The sequence below is a fragment of the Lissotriton vulgaris genome, chromosome 5 (assembly GCF_964263255.1).
Source record: "Lissotriton vulgaris chromosome 5, aLisVul1.2, whole genome shotgun sequence".
In the NCBI taxonomy this organism is placed as follows: domain Eukaryota; kingdom Metazoa; phylum Chordata; class Amphibia; order Caudata; family Salamandridae; genus Lissotriton; species Lissotriton vulgaris.
Genome location: NC_141693.1, coordinates 665,305,854 through 665,326,843, shown reverse-complemented (window position 1 = coordinate 665,326,843; position 20,990 = coordinate 665,305,854). Strand labels below are relative to the sequence as shown.

Genomic DNA, 20,990 nt, shown 5'->3' with positions numbered 1-20,990 from the left:
ATTTATGTTTTAAAAGCAAAAACATAAATAAAAGGCATTGCCATTTACAATGCCAATAGCTCTAACTTTAATAATGCGAGACCTATTGCATTGCAAATGCTTGTTCTCTTAGGTTGCGGGAATCTGCTTTCTTGGTTCAGGGCTGCCCCCTAAATACTGTATTTAGGGGGCGTTTGGGGTCTTGGAGTCAGTAGGGCCTGACTGGGCGACTGACTTTAGGGTGACTGCACCCTTAGTGTGCTCACCCCACGTGGCTGAGAGAGCACAATCCCTAATCCTGTTTGGGGAGTGCCTGCAATCTGCAAGATGGCGGGCTTGAAGAGTGGGTCTGGGGGGGTGTTGCACTCAATTTAATCAAATTTGTGAATTTTTGACCGGTATGTGTGCTGTGCTGGTATATAGCCTGCAAACTATGTATATCAAAAGTGTTAGGCCTGGTAATATGCACTACCAGGGCTTGAAGAGTGGGCTTCACCTCGCCTTCCCACCTGAGGGGTGGAGACAGGAAGGGGGCCTGCTCCTGATAGCAGTAGAGGCTGGGGGTCGCATTACAAAGGCTGCCAGCCTTTGAAGCTCCCCTAACACAGACAGCTCTTCCTGGCCTGGGGGAGGTGTGAACACCTCGCCCAGGAAAGGCTTTGTTTCTGCGCTCAGGGAGCGAAGGCTCCCACCCTAGGGGTCCACAACATGGCTCGTGGTGGCAGAATGGTGTGTACCAGTCCAGGAACCCACCAGAGGCTGGTCGTCCTTCAGGGGGCATCTCTAAGATGCCCTCTCTATGCATTTTTCATTAAATCTCACACTGGCATCAGTGTGGGTTTAATGTGCTGAGAAGTTTGGTACCAAACTTCTCAGTTTGCAGTGTATGCATTATGGTGCTGTGGAGTTTGTAATGACACGCTCCCAGCACAATATATTCTCAATGGCAGCAGTGCACTTACAGTGTCAAATAATTGACTTAGACACTGTAGGGGTACAGGGCTCATGCACCTGTACCCTCACCACTGGTATAGTGCACCCAGCTAGAGGGGTGGCTGATCTATGCCAGGGTAGTGGGTTGTAGGCATGGCAAACATGGATTTGTGCCATGTCGACTCTTAACTTTGTTCTACACCAAAACACGGAGCCTGCAAAGGTAGTATGTGAGTGTAAAAGAACAGGACCTCTAAGGGTGGCACAATAAGTGTTGCAGCTCTTAGAGGCCTTCCCTGGTCACAGTGCCCTGGGTACCTGGGGTACCATTTACCAGGGGCTGATCTGTGGCCAGAGAGTACCAATTGGGGTTGGCACAGTTTTGGGGAAAGAAAACAAGCCCAGGGAACCTTAATGGCTGGGACCCAGGGCACAGCAAGTCAAAGTGCATCAGTAGTTCTGGCAAGAAGTGGGGGGTTTACTGCAACAGAAACCCAGCTTGTCACATCCCTCTCCCAACGCTCCGTACCTGCCTACCTGGTGATACTGTAGACAGTATTGAAATTGGAATGTCGTAACCGGCAGTGTAATATAGCCATAGATTAACCATTCTGTGGAAGGTGACAGCCACTGTAAAAGGTAACTTATCCAATTTTTCAATTTGCAGCATTGTATATTTTGCACCTCTTTGTGCCATTATTCCCTATCTTTCTGTTAGATTGTGTGTAGAAAACTGAGTCGTACTGTTGATATACCGCCAGGGCACCTGACCAGAATGCAATGAGTTCAGCGTTCAGCTTAATAATAGAATGGATCGCAATTGCGATTGTCCATGTTGTAATATAGACAAATCCTGTTCCATTATATCTATTGCAGAAGACACATTGTTGCCCAGTGAATAAATCCTGGATGATAGTGTGGTTCTTCCATTGTCGACCACTGCCAAAGCCTTTTCTATGTTTGCCTTGTCAATCTCCCGCAATCTTTTAGCAACCTCCTGCTGAGAGATTTTCCATACTTCATTATAAATCGCATATAAGAAGCGCTTCTGGCTTGGCTTTTGGGGACCTAACAAAAAATTCCTGACATCCATGTCATCTGAGAGTAAGGACAAGTATTGTTTCACCTGGGACAGTGTTGAGGCTTTCAGCAACTCTAGGTGTAACTTCCCAACACTGTAAGATGTTACCACCCGAGTGTTCTGATGGTACATAGCGTTGGCCAGGCCTGTGGATACTAAACCCTCCGGTGGTACTCCTGAATCTTGACTGACACCTATTTGTGTGGATAGCCAAACCAACCATCCCTTCCAGTTGGGGTCAGATGAATTGTTCGAACAACCATGTTGAATGTCATCTAATGTATCCTCACTGTCTTGAGTGTATTTTTGCCATCCCTCAAAGTGTGTAAGTGAGGGAATCTGAGGTATGTTCAAGTCCTTGATCTTGGCTAACCCAAGACAGTAAGTCTGTTGCACTGTGTTGTTCAGGAAGATTATCTGATGTGGCATGAGTCATGCTCTAAACAAAGCCTCAGTTCCCTGAACTTGCCAAACTTTAGTCCCCCTGACAGATTTTCCGTCTATGGTGTTCTTCCAAAAGTTGAAACCCTGTAAAGACAGCTAGGTAATAAAAGAAGCAGATTATATCCGTTAGTTCGCATATTTTTCTGTGCAGTCGTGGGTGCAACCTTGTAATGACAAGAGATTGGGTCTGATGTGTTAAACCCAGAAAAATAAGCAAACTTTTGTGCAAATGTAGCGGAACTACCTTTCGGCGGTGTTGTTAAATGTTCCAATTGATGGTTGGAGAAATCTTTATGTGGGATACTTGCTTTGTGCAAAAAATGATATCTGATAGAGACTACTAGCCGCAGATTCCTTAACGTAGAATTATCCCCAGGCGTGAGACTGGATCCAGAAAACTTTCTTTGCCCCAGCATCTCTGCGCGCCGGGGGCTGTACCGTATGACCCCGTCCTGACGTTCGCCGACGTGACGTCAGCGAGGTAATATAAGCCCCACCCCGGATGCCAACATCAGTTTTTTCCTTTTTTGCGTACAATGCGGATCACGTCTGTCTCGTCCAGCCCGGAGGTTGGGCCCTTGCTGGTGTCGTCCTCGCCGGAGACCGGCTGCCGCGTCGTGGCTTTTTCCCCTACGTCATCCAAGTGCGGGTCCTCGCCAAGGTTTTCACCATAGGAGCCACAGGTCCTCCACTCCTCGGCGCCTCTTTCTCCTTTTCGGCCCTGGCCCTTCCCCACTCCGATTGGCCTAGGGGATGGCTGCCGTAACTTGCAGCCGTCACCAGCGAAGGAGCTGCTTTCCCCACCGCGGGACCCTACGGAGGCGGGTGCGGCCTTCGCTTGTGCTGTTTCCACAGCTGTGAGAATTTTGCGCATGGGTGATCCGGCTGCCCATTTCCCTGCAGATCTTCTTCTGGAAGTTCTTCACCAGGGCTCTGGTAGGAAGGAGCTGTGGCTTCCTTTTGAGGGGTCGCTCCATTCCTTTTTGATGGGGACTTGGGGGCACCCCGCCATGGGGGATACAGTGCCCCAACACCTAGTGTACCGGCACCGTGTGACCCGGTGTGTCTTTCACTCCACCTCTCTGCCAGTGGCCCCCTTTTGAGAACTGCCTTTCTCTCCCTGCCGTCTCGGCTGTCTCTACCATCACAGGAGGTCTGCTGGCTGGACTCTTGGGGCCGCAATATGTTCGCTTCAACCAGTGCAGCTCTGTGGGCCCTTAAAACCGTATGTGTGCTGGCTAGGGCCACCTCTTGCTTGTGGGACTCGGCGGAGTCCCTTGGTTCGGCAGCCTCCCAGAGGGTGCTGGTGTGGACTTGCATCACCATGCGTTAGATGGCCGTGAGCTGGCAACGTTTATTCTTCGCTCCGCTCTGGACATCTCGGAAGTGCTTGGTTGTGCCAAGGCTTCTTCGGTTGTCCTTCGCCGCCATGCTTGGCTTTGGGACTGTGTGTTCCCGGAAAATGTTCGGGAACAGCTATTGGATCTTCCCTTCGATGGCACTCTTTTGTTCCACACCCCGGCAGACTTGGCAATTCGGAGGTTCTTGGCGAGGCTTCAGCCACCTCCTCCTCCTCCTTCTTCTTTCCCTCATTGAACTGTGAGTTGATCTGGTTGTTGGGAGCTGTTCTTTCGTTGGGGCGGGTCGCCCCAGTTGTGTGATCTGTAGGATTTTATGTGCCTGCGAGTCCTCTTTGTTGGGACTGTGGCTCTGTTGGCTGCTGGTCGGCCCTTCTTGACTGTGTGTTTTTGCTAGATGGGCACTGAGATTAGGCCTTCTGCTTTTTTTTTCTATTTGGCTGCTTGACAAGCCTTCTGCAGGCGTATTCCCACGGATCTTTCTGTTGTCCTCTGCTGCGGAAGTTTCTTCCTCAGAGGGTTCCCATGTCTTGGAACTAACATACCCTATGTGGGGTAGTGGTAGCTGTTATATAGCTTGTTATGTGCTTGGGAGTTGTGGTCGTTTTCGGGCCTCTGCTCTCCCTGGTGTTTAAGCACGTTGCTAGTACAATTTTCTTCTGGTTGGTTTGGAATGCCTTTGATGGCAACCCGGGGGGGGGGCTTCTCCGGGGTCAATGTGCTGTTCGCCCGGTCAGTTCTGAGGTCTGCTGCCTGGAGTCAGGGCTCTGGTTCCACGTTCTTTTGTGTCGTGTGTGCGGACCCCTCTCTGAGGTGTGTTCGGGCCCTTCTTCTTTGCCTCCCATGCTCTGTCTTGGGGACTGAGATAGGTTTCCTTTACTCCCTCTTTCAGGCACCCTTCCTATTCCCGAGGTGCCCCGGTGCTACTCTTTCTGCTATCGCCTGCTTTATTGCTGTCGGTGCTGTTCTGTCTGATCTATTGCCTTCTGGCTGTGGTAGGCTCAGCTGCCCTCTCCGCCAGGTGTGTTCCCAGTGGGGGGGGGGTCTTGCATTCTTTCTGCCTCGTCTCCTTGGTGTCTCTAGGTTGATCTTCTTCCTCTTCCTTGCCTTGGAGCTTTTTTTTGCCTGATGTGGGCATGGGGTGCTTCAGCCTCCTCTTGCCTTGTCCCTGTTTCCTCTGCAGAGTGTGAACGGGCTTCCTCTTCCTTTCTTCTTTCCGCATCTCCCTTTGGATCGGTGGTGTTCTGTCTGTAGGGGTTCTCCTTGCCCTGGGGTACGGGGCTCCTCGCCCTGTCCGTCGGACTCGTCCCCTGTGGGACCCTCTGTTATGTCCAGGCTGGTGGGGTCCTCTCGCAGACCCTCCTTCCCCGTGGGTATGGCTAGGGTATCTATTCTACATTAAGGAATCAGCGGCTAGTAGTGTCTATCAGATGTACAAGTTACTTACCTTCGGTAACAATCTATCTGGTAGAGACGATTCAAGCTGCAGATTCCTTCACGACACGCCCTTCCTCCCCGTTCTACGAGGGCCTTTAGCTTACTCTTCCGCACTCGCCTGCCTCTGGGTGCTTTGTCTTCTGTGAGCGCCCTCTTTCACTCCTCCCTAGCGGGATGCTTGTTTGGTGGGTTTGTGTCCATTCCTTCTGTCTGGTGCTTGACTGGTAGGTTCAGGGGTGCATCTGCATCCCAACACTCTGGTGTTTCCAGTGTGGGGCCTTCTCATATTTTCCCCTCCTTTTTCCTTGTTTGGAGTTTCTGGCTCATGTGCTGTCCTCTGAGTTGGGGCTCTTGGCTAGGCCTCAGTCTTGGCTCCTTTCAGGGGACGCAACTCTCCTTGGTGGTGTTGTCTTGGGGTAAATTGTCGTTACTCTTCTGTCCTTCACTTACTGGACTGTGTTTGCTGGCTTCTTTCGTCTGCTGCACAGTTTTTCATATGATTTTTTCTGTCTCCAGGGACAATGTTGTATTTGTTGCAGAGTTGCTTTACAGTGGCTGTGCTCTGCTCTTCCCTTCTATGATTTAAAGTGCCACAGTACCTGGCATTTTCCCGAATGGGCCGTTCCCCTCCATTTGCTTCTTTCCTTTCTGTTTATCTGCTGTTTCGCACACTGTTCCCATACTCTCACAGTTTTTGTTAGTGATGGCTCCGCGTTGGGGCGTGGAAAAGTTCTCTGAAGAAAACTGATGTTGGTGCGCCGGGGTGGAGCTTATGTAACCTCGCTGACGTCACACCCGCGGGCGACGTTAGGGCGGGGTCTCACTGTACCGCCCCCCCCAGCGCGCAGAGATGCTGGGGCAAAGAAAAAGTTTTTTGGATCCAGTCTCACGTCTGGGGATAATTCTACGTTAAGGAATCTGCGGCTAGAATAGTCTCTACCAGATACATCATTACCGAAGGTAAGCAACTTGTACTATAGTGCTGATAACAAAACATGGTGTGAAAATTAGATGTATCTGTGAGAAGTTGGCCTGATATATAATGTTCACTATTCTAGTGAGCACTTTGTATCAGTCCAAACAACCCTTATGGTGATTGGTTGTAAGTCAACCTTATAGACCAGCTATCCTAGTAGCGTGGATACGAGCAGTCTTCGAGCTAAACTCTAGAGGGCGTGTTAAGCCAGCTGTTATACCATCACATATACCCCTTGAACACCAAATGAAAGGACACCACACAAGTGTTATGAAAATAAACAGTGTATTTATTTAGATCACAACAGCCCTGTACTCTTTATGAGGACAGGGTACTAAGCACACAACAAAACTCTTACGAAAATACTTTAAGTTGCACAATTTACACAAATGCCCGAGGGGCACGAAAAACCATATACTATGAAAGTGGAATGCGAAATTACTAGCAGGTAAGTACTGTACTAATAGGCTTTGGAATCGCTAGGACTACGTTACTGAACCTTCAGATTACTAGTAGGAGGCCTAGGGGACTCGGGTGCAGAGTGTGCACTCTCATGCGGGATGCGGGACAAAGTCTATGGGAGCTAGTAAAGGCAAAGTTAGTGTTCTCGGGCGAACCCGATAAGGTAGGTCGAAAACGACAGTGGATCTGGACCCTTGGATAGTGAGGCTATGCTGGGGCACCGAAATGCCGAAGTTACCTAGCCATGGGGCTGCAGCTGCATAGGTCTGAAAAGACGTCTGGAATCCTTGTTGACGAACCAGGAGCCTGAAGAAAGAAGTTGCTGGCAGGCGACCAGTGAAGATTGTTCAAGTGATCCAAGCCTGGATCGAAGATAGATGACACCTGAAAGCAGAGGGGACCAAGTTCTTGACCATTAGCCAGTGATCAGATGGCACCAGGAGGGCACCGGATGGTAGTCACCTCGACTAGGTGAGTGGGCGACGCTGGGCTCTGCAGTCTCACGAACCAGGAGGCGTTGTCGGCGACCAGGATGGAGGTGCGAGCTGTCCCACGATGGTTGATGCTGTCGACGTCGCTGGACCCAGGATTGGGGCAACAAGTCTTGGCAAATTCAAGCCCACGCGGTGGACCTAAAATGGCGTCTGGAGTGGACCAGGAGGGTCCGGGGTGCTCCTCTTTTGGAAGGGAGCAAGGGCCAGTCTGGAGCAACCAGACCAGCAGTGTTGTCGTCGTTGATCGTCGTCGGGAAGGCCACAAGCCAGCGGGCTAGTAGCCAGACAACGCGGTGAGCAGCAAAAAGCAGAAGGGCCCCACGCAGATCGTGGAGATGCTGGGGGGCTGGACTTCGGTGCTGGAGCTGCTCAGGGTCGGGGCTTCTCGGACCCCAAAGCACTCACCAGAGGATCCCTCGGCGGTCGTGCTGGTTCGAAGTCGTGCAGTTCTGATGATGGCTGGTCCCTCGAGGTCTCGTCGCACCTACGGTTCTCAGCTTAGCTGTAGAGGTAGGTAGAGGTCAGAGGTGCCAGGGAAGCCGGGTCTCGTCGTGCTGGTCGGTCGGATTCCTGAGGAAGGACGTGCAGCAAACCGCAGAGTTCTTAGATGGTGCCTGCGGATGCAGGATGACTACTCCTTAGCCACAAGGGAGAAATCTTGAGAAGAAGTCGAGAGTTCCTTTCGTAGAAAGTAGTTTCTTGATTCAAAGATGATCTAATTTGGAAGGGTCCCCGCTCCTGCCTTTATCCTAAAGAAAGGGGTGGGTACGCGACTAGGTCCGGCCCTAGGGGTGGGACCAGGAAGGGGGGTGGTTACACCCCTCTCCCATGCCGGATTTTCCCCAGGCCAGGGGCTGGTGTGCCCCTGGAACTGGTTCTAGCCGGCAGATGCGTAGTGAGCTCCGGGGTGCCACTTGCAGTCACCTTCCTGTAAAGCCCTGCCTACCCAGGATACACAAAATCCTGTCTGGGATGGTGCTAGCAACGCCCCTGACAGGAAACCCTTTGTCCAAGCTCTCCTCGCTGGAAGGACTCCCAGCAGCAGGAGGTCAGACTCGTGTCTGTGGTGGCAGCATCCATTTTGTGGAGCTGAGGCTTCAGTTAACTTTAACCGGGGTTCACAGTTACATACATGTCGTGGCCCTCTAGAAGGGTGGAATGCTAACCCCGTCGCCAGAATTGGCGAGGGGTTAGTATTCCAATTCGTATGACACCTTACTCAACATGTTTTGATAAAGCAATACCAGAGATAGCATTTAACCGCGATGATTATAATGCACTTAAGAGTATATGGTATGCGTTATCATGGAACAGCTATTAGGACTTGGTTCCGCAAGCTGCAAACGGGCTCAGCTCATGCCAGAGCACCATCTCACACGATTCCAAGCACTCTGCCTCCAGGATTGTCAAGGCCTGCCATAGGAGTGACTGATAGGAATCTGTGTGTCCATTTTTAGGGTTAGGGTTAGGTATAGGTATACTATATCTAAAGCAAAGGGTGATTACACCACCTTGCCCCAGCTGTCGTGCAGCCAGTTGTGTCAGATTTAGATGGCCATCCAGGGGTGGCATAATACATGCTTCAGCCCCTGGTAGGCCCTGGGGACACCTATGCCCTGAGTTACAGGGTCTGATAAGGTGGCCCAGTACCAATTGGAAATGTACCTAGGGTACATGGAATCCATTTTAGAGAGAGAGCAGTACGCCTGGGGTCCTGATTGGCAGGGCCCCAGGTCAACTAAGTCGGAAAACCAGCAAAACACCAGGCAAAAAAAGTTGGGGGCAACCATAGTCCGGTATCCACCTTCCTACAGTATCATCATGTAATTCATTGCTGGAAAATGCAGCAGATTGTTCTAAATCAGGCAGCATAGTATTTACAGTTTCAGAGAAAGTAATGGAGGTGATGATATCACTTAAAGACATTTTAAATAAGTGTGGTATTTTTAAAAGTTCAGCGGACCATATACATCATATGAAACTCTGTGCCAAACTATTCCTTCAGGACCTGGAACTGCTATAACGTTCACTAAGGGCAGCTCTCTTCGTTCATGGTGTGATGATGCATGTGGTTTCAGGATCAAGTTCACGTTGTACTGCAGGGCATTCTGGGAGGTAATGTCTATTCAGGAGCAGGAAAAAGACAGTCACTATGCCCATCTAGAGGACTAGGAACAGTCAGTCAAGTCAAAAGATCTTTATTCGGAATAAAAACATCCATAAAAGTACAGGCAAAAACACAATACATTTTTTAAAAACATTCAATCAATTCAATTCAATAGTTACAATTGGAGAATTATCCGAGAACAAACGGGCAAAATCAAAATCCATTTACAATATCCCAGCTATCCATCATATGTCCCTTCATAATAGTAAATCGGTAAACTTTTATAAAAGAAGAGAATATCATACAATATTATTTAAAAACACTGTTTAAAAACACTATTAAAAACACAATGTTAAGACCATTATTAAACTATTATAAAAAGAGTATCAAAAATAGAAAGTGCAGTGTGCAATAGTTTATACATCAATATTAAGGGTGATTCTCGATCTGACAGCAGCTTTGAGAAAACAGCTCATCCTAAAAATGACTTCATCTGATCCCAATACCAGAAAGGACCGGAGTGCCAATTTAAAATTAGTTAATCCGTTTTTCTTACAATAGGGCATGAGAAAATGTACAGTGTATTTTTTATAGAAACCACAAAAGAACAAGAAATGCATGAGACTTTGCTTCATGTCAGGGTTACAGGGGCAATTTAAGGTTTCGAGATGTTTATTGTATCCCAACGGGAAGTTCAATAGATTGACTATACTCCCGTCTCGGAAACGAAACAGTAAACCCCTTACCCATCTTCCAAGATGCAAACGCAAATATCTGTACGGTGGGCCAGGTTTTTTGACGTGTGGATCAGAATTGGCCAAATATTTTACAACCGTGCATTTAGTCAGGTTCTTCCTATCACGCTCTTCTCTGTATAGGTCATACAATGCCCTTAAAATGATGGTCTTATGGGAGCGGTTTATTAGGTTCGGTGATGTGAACAGAGAAACCAACCCCACACTTGCAAGGCACTCTTTTACTGCTTTCAGCCATGGTATATAATGTCCCCTGTCACACTTTAGACAATCCAAAATAATTTCGCGGGTCAATGTAGCAGCCGTATTGTTCCAGATCTTTATCCAGAAAAGTGCTGGCCTGGATCTCACAAAATCCTCTATATAAGGGATATTTAATTCGTTATGGCATACATAGTTTGAAGAACAGATAACCCCCCCCAATACCTTACGACAAAATCTATTCTCTTCTATTTGAATCGGGGAGCAGTTTGTATAACCCCAAACCTCAGCGCCGTAAGGAACAGTAGACCAATTGCAATCCAGAGCTAAACCCAGGGGAAAAACAAGGTAAGTCTTTTTCAGCCAAAGGTAGAACTCACACATGTGTTGTTTGTGGGAAACAGGATGAGGCGGTAACTCTGGTTCACTGGGATCCAATGAGAAAGTGTCAAAATCAATGAAGTAGCCATACACAGTTTGGTCGATCTTTGGTAGCTCAGCAAGTTTTGTAGAACTGGCAGATGTCTCAGTATGAGACATATTCGCATAGATGTCGGTGTTAGGTCCAATTGAGATCTGTGTGTCATTTGTAGGTTGAAGTCGTTCAATTTCAACAGGTGCAAGTTCCATTCAGTTGTTGATAACTCCTTCGCTTCGTGGAGTAGGATCTTCAAACATTATTAGTCTTTCTGTCTGAACTTCCTTATGGTAGCGAGAGGAGTTCTGGTGCTTCCTGTGGAGCCCACATTGCCTACTATTGGGTATTAGCTGCATAGTGTGGTTTGATCAGAACAATGGAGACAAATATTTTTTCTTCCTTGCCGGCAAGAGGCAGAACTAGTACTGTTCATGTTCCTTCGACAGCCAGGACAGGTTCAGGCGCTCTATAAGATGGCCCAAATTCTTTTTTGTCTGCAATCTTTTCTCTGACCAGGTCTCGAATCTTTGGTACCCAGGCGGTACAGCTTTCACTTCTCCAGTGGTGGTGCCTTTTACTTGTATGTTGCTTTGTAATGCACGGAATTCGTTGAGTTCTTGTAAAACAGCCAAACGATCATTGATGTCAAATGGTTTTTCATCCGCCAGTGTGCTGCCACAGTCGAAATCAGGTACCCACATTCTAATCCCGAACAGTACTTCATATGGAGTATTGCCCCCAAGGGAACTTCTTGACATGGTATTAAGTGTCTTCTGGCCCTCATATAGGTGATTGATCCAACTGCTATCTGAGCCTAATACCCTTGCTGTTAAGGATTGCTTTAGTCCCGGTTTTTCCTCTCCACAATCGAATTTCCCTCAGGATGATAGAGAGGAGTACCGCAATGCAACACCCAAACTTCCTATGGCTTCTTTGTACGCCAGTGAGCTGGGCCACAGGGCAGAATGTAATGTGCCAATTGTGTATGTCCCTAGGAAGACTCGCAAATCCTTTATAACAGTTCGAGCGTCAGCTGAACGCTGAGGCCAAACCCACAGCACTCTAGAGCATGAATCCCCTGCCACTAGGATGTACCCGTCAAATTGTAAGGGGCCATAGTGTTCCAAATAGACACGTGCAAGAGGTCTGTCTGATATCATTAATGGTGTTTACGGTGGACGTGCTATGGTGGAACCTTTCATCTGCTGACAGTTGTTGCACTTAAGGACATAACCCTTGATCTGTTTAGTGAGACCTGGCCACCAGTAACACTGCTTCAGTAATTAAATAGTTGTAGCGATAATTGCAGCGATACCTGCATGTGCAGAACCCAGACCTTCGTGTGCTGATAGAATTAAACCTAATCTGCAATCCATGTTTGGTATTACTATATCCCCCACTCCTGGAATTTGAGCATTTCGAATATTTTGCGCATCTAATTTGGAATACTTGAGTGGAAACCCTTTTGGCAAGGCTGAGCTGTTGTTTGTGCGTAGCATTCACAGCTATTACTATCTGTCCATCTATTCTCGTACTAGAACGAGTGATTGCAGCAATGGCAGCAGTTTGCATTGTCGCCTTGGCAGCTTCATCAGTCAGTGAATTCCCTTCAACATGCACACCAACACTGATGACTCAGTGTGTGTAATTACATGAGCCTGTGGCAAGCCTTTTTTCAGCTCTGCCACTTGTTCCCCAAGCAACTTTGTTGTGCAACCTTTGGAATCTCTAAACCCATTCTTTCCCCAATAGTGAAGATATTCATTGTAGACTGGACACAGTAACACGAATCGCACACAAGGAGTAATGGGGAATTCCTGATCCGTATTTTTTAGTGCCAGTATCATGGCTCTACATTTTGCCAGCTGGGCCGTGCAATCTCTTAGAGACTGGGTCTGTGTATTGCTGGGAAAGAACTTGCCATCCCGTGTACATCCTTTCACAATCGCACAAACCGTGCCGTATTGTTGTTTACTTCCTATGGCAGGCTGGGCAGAGCTGTCAGTGTAAATTATGTATTCATACTGATCTAGAGGCATTATTTAATGTGGGAGAGGATATTCTTGTTTGTACTGCAGGAATGCGTGTGTTTTTAATGTAGAGTCAAATTTATAGTCTACATCTTTTGCAGTGACAGAATTAGCCCACTGTATCCATCGTGGATGCAGTGCTTTTGCATTTGTAACACTTGCTTTAGTAACAGCCTTTAAGGTTGGTACTGAAGTTATGGCAATTATGTGTTTCCCCTGTGCTAGTGCTCTTTCTCTCACTACAGCAGTCTGGACGGCTGTTAGAATTGTTTTCACTGGATGCAAAGTGTATCTCAGCGTTGGTATACAAATTGATTGCTATGCAGTGCGTACTGTTAAACCTTCATTGAATGTTAGGTAAGTGTACTCTGATTGACCCACTACTACACAGATCACCAAATTTGTGGTGTTTACATGTGTGTGTAAGTGTTTGGAAGCTATCATGTCAGCTTGTATGGAACGGAGAATTTCTGTGTGTTCCTGTGTCCAATGTCGAACTGGAAAATCAGTTCTGATTAAGTGGTAGAAACGTTTTACTTTTACTGCGTAATCCAAAATGTATGTTCTGCAAAGATTTAGCAATCCTAAAATGGATTTTAAACCTTTCAGAGTCTTCGGGGGTTGGACCAGCGCACATTTTTTCCCAAACATTAGCTGCCAGGACTTTTTCTTCATTTGATAGCTCATATCCCAAATATAGGACAGTGAGGTGGGCAATTTTAGATTTTTTAAAGTTACATTTGTAGCCCACAGTGGCAAACCCCAACATGACGATGTTCACCCTGTGCTAGTGATCCAATAGTTAGTCTGTCAGATACATATCGTCTACATAGGACACTGCCTCCTCATCACAATGTTGAAGTAAGTCTTTCACTCTTGCTGAGAATAACCCGGGGCTAATCTGATACGCTTGGGGCAGTCTACAGAATTGGCGATGAGAGCAGAGTGCTGAAAATGCTATCAAATGTTTGCTTTCAGGTGCTATATTTTGGCAGAAGAATCCATTTGAGATATCTAGTGTTTTTTTGTATTTCTTCTGCACAATGTTATTCAATAATGCGGTGCAGTGTGCATTTTGTAATGCAAAAGTTTTTGTGCATGTGTTCAAATGCCTGTAGCCTAAAAGTAGATGGTATGAATTGTCTGGTTTCATTACATTACGGGAAACAGGTTTATTTATAGGGGAGGTGCAATTCTCAATCACACTGTGGTATACAAGTTGATCCAAGATCTCCCTGACCTGTTTCTTTGCATCATGTTTTATTGGATACTAACTCTGTGGTGTAGGAGTAGTTTTAACTGGGATTTCATGGTGAGGTGACTCAGCATCTCACCCTACATGATAGCGGTAAAGTGTGGGAGCTAGCGCTAACACCCACTCTTGCGCACTTATGTATCTTTCAGGTATTCTGGAACGAGGTCGGAGAAAGCTGGTAATATTACCTCTTCCCCTTTAGGGCAATCCATAACGAACTCAGGCGGCAAGTCCCTTTCAGCCAATAGGATATCTTATCCAAAGGTCAGGTTCTCCATAAAGAGACCTTTTATTTTTCTGGGTATGTTCCCCTCCATTTGGAGTGTTAGTTCATATAACTGATGTGGGACACTTAACCTCATATCAGGTATCTCTACCATAATATGTTAATTCAACTCTGCTGTCACCAGAAATTCCTTCAGGTTCTGGCAAGCTATTATTGATTCGGCTGCGCTGTCTAGCATTGTTAGAGCACATTCCCCGTTCATTAGTAGAGTCCCCAGTAGCCTGGGCATACTTATTTTAATGCCAGCTACCTTCTTCTTTTGAAAATGAGGTTTACTTTTGGGTTTATCCTCTTGTTTGATAATGTAGTCTGAAGTGCGATGTGTGTCTCTTGGCTTTGCTCGCTCTTCTGATCTGCACTCTGACCATCCTACCCTCTCTGAGTTTTTTGATGAACACTGAAAGGAACGAGAGGAACGTGTATCAGTATCCTGATACCTGTCAGGTTTTTTAATATTGTCACGGTTCCTGAGATTATATTTTCTATCAGATGGCTCCTGTTGAAGAACCGACCCCGTGGTAGTGATGCATTCTGCTTATTATTTTTTGATTGTTTGTTGTCCCATTTCTTTTTATTCTTTTAAAACTCTTTTTATTTAACAAGACAAATAGCACAGTTATGTAAATCAGCAATAGCATATGATTACATTTAATAGACAGTTAGGTTATTTTCAGCATATTGTTACATCATAGATTCATCATTCAGGCACCTCTCCCTCCATTTGTAATTGGCCAAGTAATCTATCGACACTGCGCTGTAGTTCCGCAGTAGGGGACATGCATATCTCACCTCTGTACGTATTCCAGGCAGTCCATTTACGATCTCATTTTTTCGAGCATCCTCTGTGTTTGAACACATCTTTTTCAGCGATCATAGCTCAATCCATATCGGAAACCAAGTCTCTGACAGTTGGTGTTTCACCCACACCACGTTTTTGTGCAATCTTTCGTTTGGCTAAGGCCCATCCCAGTGAAACCCACGCTTTCTCAATTTGGGTGAGGTCTGTGGCATCCCATATGTTTTTTTGCCCCCAGCACTCCCAATTGGTCTGTAATTGTATTCATGTATGCTTGGGCAACTGGGCACTCCCAGATAGTGTGAAAGAAAGTTCCCTCCTGACCACAGTGTCTGAGGCAATAGGGGTCCTGTCTCTTACCCATTTAGACCAGGATTCCCGTGGCCAAGTAAACACGATGCTGGACTTTTTGTTGGACTAGTCGCAGTCTCATAGGGAAAGCAAACTCCCTTGGGGAAGCTAAAGCGTTCTCACCAGTCCTTCTCTTCTAGTCCCATTTCTTTTTAGAAGAATCAGGTGCTTGCTTTGAGTTTTCCTTTTCAGGATTACTCATTAATTGTGGTTTCACAGGTCTAGCTCCCAAGTTATCTCTACCCAACAAAGCATAGGTATCTTACTATAATCTTAGGTAGTTCTCGCTCCTGTTGTGCAGGAGTGCATTCCCTCAGGCGTTGGCGTATAGCCACCGCTGCTGCGTCCCCTTTTATGTTGGTTCACATAATTGTTGATACCTGGGCAAAATTGCCGATCAATGTCATCCTCAAGTCCAGGACATGTTCTGCCCCGTACTCATTCTATATTAGTTTCAATACTTCTGGTATGACTGCTATTGAGGGGGTACCATGAGTTCTGTTATAAACGGCAGCAAAAACTGTACCCCGAGTTCTACTATCCTCTATTAGGGGAGCTATTCACAAGGCACACAAATTGTCAGTATTCTGTATTTTTCGTGTGGGCTGGTGTGTGGAGAAACTGCCTCAAGCTGTGCTATTTTCTATGCTATCCATATCCGCATCTGCTCACGTCTAGTGGGCAATCTTCCGATAATCGCGTTCAGCGTTTGTGGGGTGAAATTTGTCGCTGTTCCTTGCAGTTAACCAGCTTGAGTGACCCATGTAGGTTGCATTGTAAGGTTTTGCATTACAAACTGTTTACGTTTTCTATAGTTTTACTATCTCTTTGTATAGTGTACGTTATTCTGCTGCTGGCTATGTATCCATCTCTGGATGCGGTGTGTAAGCAGCTACGACCGGCCAGGTCGCTCCTTCTCTGCTGAGCTGACAGAGTTTCACATTTGTTCTGGTGTGGGGGAGTGCGCCTTTAAACCAATTTATATGCTCTTGAAAGTTAACGGTACTTCAATGTCCTTGTATGGAGAATATTCTTCAGGTGTCTCATCTGGAATGTAAGTATGAAACTAATGTGTGTGTGCATCTGCCGGTGGTATTTCAATCCAAGAATAGAATACCTCTGTTCTGAATGCCTGGTGTGCCTCAATCACGAAGGTAAGACTCCCACCCAATGATGTGACTACATAATCTAATAATTTCATGGTATGTGCATGTCTGCAGTTAATAGCATCTACCTTCTCAGCTCCCTCCGCACTAGCACCACTCGTACCAGTGTCTCCAGTCTGAGACATTATGGGAGGAGTTTTAAGTAAAAGAGATAAAGTTTTGCACAATTTCAGGGAAATATAATCCTTCAAGTTTGAACAAACCTACAGCTAATACATAGGATATACCTACTCACTGCTGTGTTTTTTTCTCTTCCCACTCCAGACGTCTGGAAAAATATACATGCCAAACACTTCATGGCTCGGCTTGTGCATAGACTCTTAGAGCTAATCCAGACCCTTGGCTTGGCCCAGTCCCAGTCCACCTTATTATTTGCCTGCATTCCCTTCTCCATTTGCGACTCGGGATTAGGACAGTTGGGCCGTCAGTCACTTGATAAAATGATTTATAAAAGGCAAGGACTAGAAATATGTAGCACTGAACACATGCACCAAGTTGACAACTGTACTATTGAGGCTTCTTGTAGCAGAGACAAAGAAAAGTGCTTGCATTGAATATATTTTTTAAATCCGTGATCCTGGGCTAGGAACTGATGGCTATTGTGTTATATATGACTATAGTCATGAGTTCTCAGGGAGAGCTACCAGACCTTGGAGGGACAGACACTGATGTAGCTTCAGAGGGTGTGTTAGGGGTGTGACGCCACTCTAATGCATTCTTGGTTTGGTAGTTGGCCTAGGGGAACTGAGTGGGGTCTGCTATGTGTAGGTTTTTCTCACTGTTTTCATTTCATTGAGCCGTTCTAGCTCAATAATTTTTTGGATCGGCACCTTAAATATATATAGAGACCAATTTACCAAAAATGTTGTAAATCTGCACCTATAGATGTACTCGTTGAATGGTTGGAAATGTGCTATATTTTTGGCATTCCCAAATATTGGCAGTAATAGGCTTGGAAAGCTGCACCAGTCTCAAGTTGGAAGGTATAAAACTGGCAATCAAACACCCAAAAGGTGTTTTAATGAATGCTTGGAAATAGTCTAACCAGTGGCAGTTTCTCAGTGTATCATTCCAACCCTTTGTTTTTTAACCCACGCAGAGCTACTGTAGAGATAGGCCCACCATATGCAAATCAATTGTGACCCTGTTCTTCATGCAATTAGCCACCTTAAACCTTGGTCATCTCTCCCCTCCAGCCTGTTGCTCACTGTTTTTAGTTGGGAAATTTGAGATTTTCACGCCTCAAATCTCACTGACTGAGCTACTTCCTGACGAAAATGCAGTGGAGACCGATGGCCATGATAGCCAAACTGAACAACCTTCCATGAACACTGTGCTAACCCATATAACACTACTCATAGAGTCCTATAACACCCCCATATGGTTCTGTAACACTTCTCATTGTTTTATAGGTACCCGAAAGCAACCATACATCACCTGCAGGTGCCTCTTAAGGGTCAGCTTCATATCTTCATCTCTTTTTTTTAACTGTTTGATCAAACAAGCCTATTGAGTCTCTATACCCTCGCGACACCACTTCAAATTTAAGAGAGATACATTCTCTACATTCCACTACTGGCGGTGATGTAGACAATGTGGATAATATTTGAATGTAAATATTCCTTCCCTTCATCCCCACTATAGCAGGAAAAACTGTACTCAGCCTGGGGAACCTTTCAAAAAGAATAAAGTCCTGGCTCTCTTACGTTCTCACTTGAAACATTCCTGTTAACAACAGTGTGTTGAAAGTTGTTGAGTTTGTTTTGAAAATAACTATGCTTTTCTGATGTAGTGATGACGGAAAAGTCTGTTCATAATACATGAAGGGTCTCATTCAAAGAGTTGCTGCTTGAAGACAGTTTACTATAACTCCTACTTTATCTTTGTCAGGGGCGGGTTGTGTATTTGTGTTGGTGTAAAATGCTGTCCATATAGAAAAGGTCTCTTGTTGATGTGACACCTGTTGGTTTATTGTGATAAAGAACATATCAAGTCTATGAACACAGAATATTTAAGAGTGCAGACATTGTAATTATTGATTTTGGAACCTTACTGTTCAAGTTTGCAAGCAGCATGCAACCTTTCTCCAATATTGTACCTTTCTTGCAATCCTAAATTTGTACGACTGGTGGCTTACTAAAACATACTGGCACGTAAGAGTTGGCAGTGCATATTTTACTACAAGAAATGCTATTTTTCACTGATATTAACTTTAGTTTTATGAATTTGAGTTGTGTGAGCTGTAACAGACTCTTTACTTTCTTTTTGTGTGATTTAGAGGTGATGAAAGCTTCCCAACAAGCCATTGAACGTGGGGTGAAAGATTGTCTTTTTATTGACTACAAACGGAGGAGTGGCCATTTTGATGTGACAACAGTAGCTTCAATAAAGGAGATAACAGATAAGGTATTTTTACAATTTGTTTTTAATATGTCAGAAAAAAGTATCATGGAAAGTCTATTTATTTTTTTACTAAGAAGTTGCTTCTGTAACGTGACACCACTAATCAATCAATCAATCAAATTCTTTATTTCGGATTGACAAACCATAAAAGAAGCAACCATACAGATCGTGAATGTATCGTAGACTAAAAGAGCGCTTCAGAAGACAAGTATACAAATGAGGAATAAAAGCGCTAAGGTTGGCATAATAAAAGTGAAATTGACATCATATAAATAAAACAATTTGTCACAGTTCGTAATTTAGGTCTCTCTAACATGATTATGTTGCTAAAGTGCAAGTGCATCATCAAACATTTGTGCAAATAAGTTTTCCAGGTTAATAGCACGTATATTGAGCAGTAAAAATGATTGCCCCTAATCTAAGTACACAGCCCTAGTGCCAGTCATAATAAACAGAATAAAATATGTAAAATACAACCATAAAAGCAATTATTTGAGCATTTAAAATAGCAGCTTTGGATTAAGCCACTCTTGATTGGTCGGTACAGTCTCTATTTTATCTATCCGCACCAGTTGACACTGTTAAGTGTGCCCTCCTTCTAATCGCCCAGAAACTGCCTAAAAAGTTTGCAGTGGCACAGGCGAAAAGAGGTCTGGCATCTGATTTTAATATCCATAGGGCGTCTTTAGAGCTTCGGGTCCCTAGTTGTCTGCACACAGGAGCTAACCATTTGCTTCTTGGCTTTGTATATACTTTACAGGCAAAGTGTACATGCCCAATTGATTTGTGTGGACATGGACAGGAAGGACAGCCCTTAGGTTGGAGTTTGTTATTCTGCCAGGAGTTGGTAAAAGTATTAATTGTTAAGCTGCCGTGTCTGAACTGTGTATACAATTTCCTATTGGCTGGCACCTTGATAATATCGAAATAGCTTTCTAGGTGGCAATTAGATTTGAGATCAGTGAAAGCATCTGTTAGGCTGCCAAGTTGGCTTTTCCGAAGGTTATTCTCATCGACTCAAAGCCCAATACAGAAATTTTTCTTGGCTTCTTGAATATGAAGGTGGGTGGCTGATAGCCTGAATTGGCAAACCAATACTAGACCAAAGGGCGTTTACTGTTTGTTCCAGCCAATTTTGTTTGCGGTGTCCAGATTCGAGACCTCACAAAGAGCAGCTGCATAATGTGCCAAATCAGGGGTGGCGGCCAATCTGTGCCATAACAAAAAGGTGCGGAAACTTGCAAGATCGTTGATGGACTCAATACCCAGATCAAGCTTGAGAGGGAGAAGGGGTGTACTTAGGGGAAGGGATATCAGGTTACTAAGGAACTTGTTTTTCACAGCTGCGAGCTCATTTGAGGGTGCTGTGCCCCACACCTCTGCCCCTTAAAGGGCACTAGTCACAGCATTGCAATTATACAATTTAAAAGCAGGAGCTACGGGCCTGGTATACGGCAAGCAATGCTCCCTCCTAAAAGCCCCAGTAAGCTGAATGAATTTCAAGGAGACCTTCTCTAGATGTCTCTTCTAAGCCATTCCCTCAGATAGTTTAATGCCCAAGTAGTCGAAGGAACTAACCCTCTCAAGCGGGACATTATCCACGAGTAAATTTCCCTTAAAAGATTTGTGGGGGTTGAACATCATTAGCTTCGTTTTGGTGGTGTTGATGACCAAGCCCATAGCCTCGCAAAATGCCTTGAAATGGTTTAAAAGTTTTTGGAGACCCATGGGAGTTTTGGAAACCAGTAGGGCATCGTCGGCGAATAACAGCGTGGCAATCTTTTGGTTCGCCAGAGGTGGTGCATCAGCTGGTAGGGAGCACAAAAAGTCTGCTACCTGGTTGACGGACAGGGAGAAAAGAGTTGGAGCTAAAACACATCCTTGGCGCCCCCCCACTGGACCCTGATGGGCTCAGTAAGTTGTCCCTGGTTTCCCCACCTCACCCGAGCGTAGTTTCCATCATGCAGCCTAATTAATATTTCTATGATCTCCAAAGGCATTCCCATATCCCTAAGCACCCACCATAATGAGTTCCTGGGCACAAGGTTGAATGCTGTT

The 20,990-nt window shown here is 45.6% G+C and overlaps 1 protein-coding gene across 8 annotated transcripts in view; it reads left to right on the top strand.

Annotated features, from left to right (window-relative positions):
• Window positions 1–20,990, top strand: part of DLG5 (discs large MAGUK scaffold protein 5) — a 1,254,082-nt gene that overhangs the window by 1,061,748 nt on the left and 171,344 nt on the right. For all 8 annotated transcript variants that reach the window (XM_086922111.1, XM_086922103.1, XM_086922109.1 and 5 more), the window contains one exon: window positions 18,808–18,935. In XM_086922111.1, the coding sequence (XP_086778237.1) occupies window positions 18,808–18,935 (128 nt within the window). The remainder of the gene's footprint in view (window positions 1–18,807; window positions 18,936–20,990) is intronic.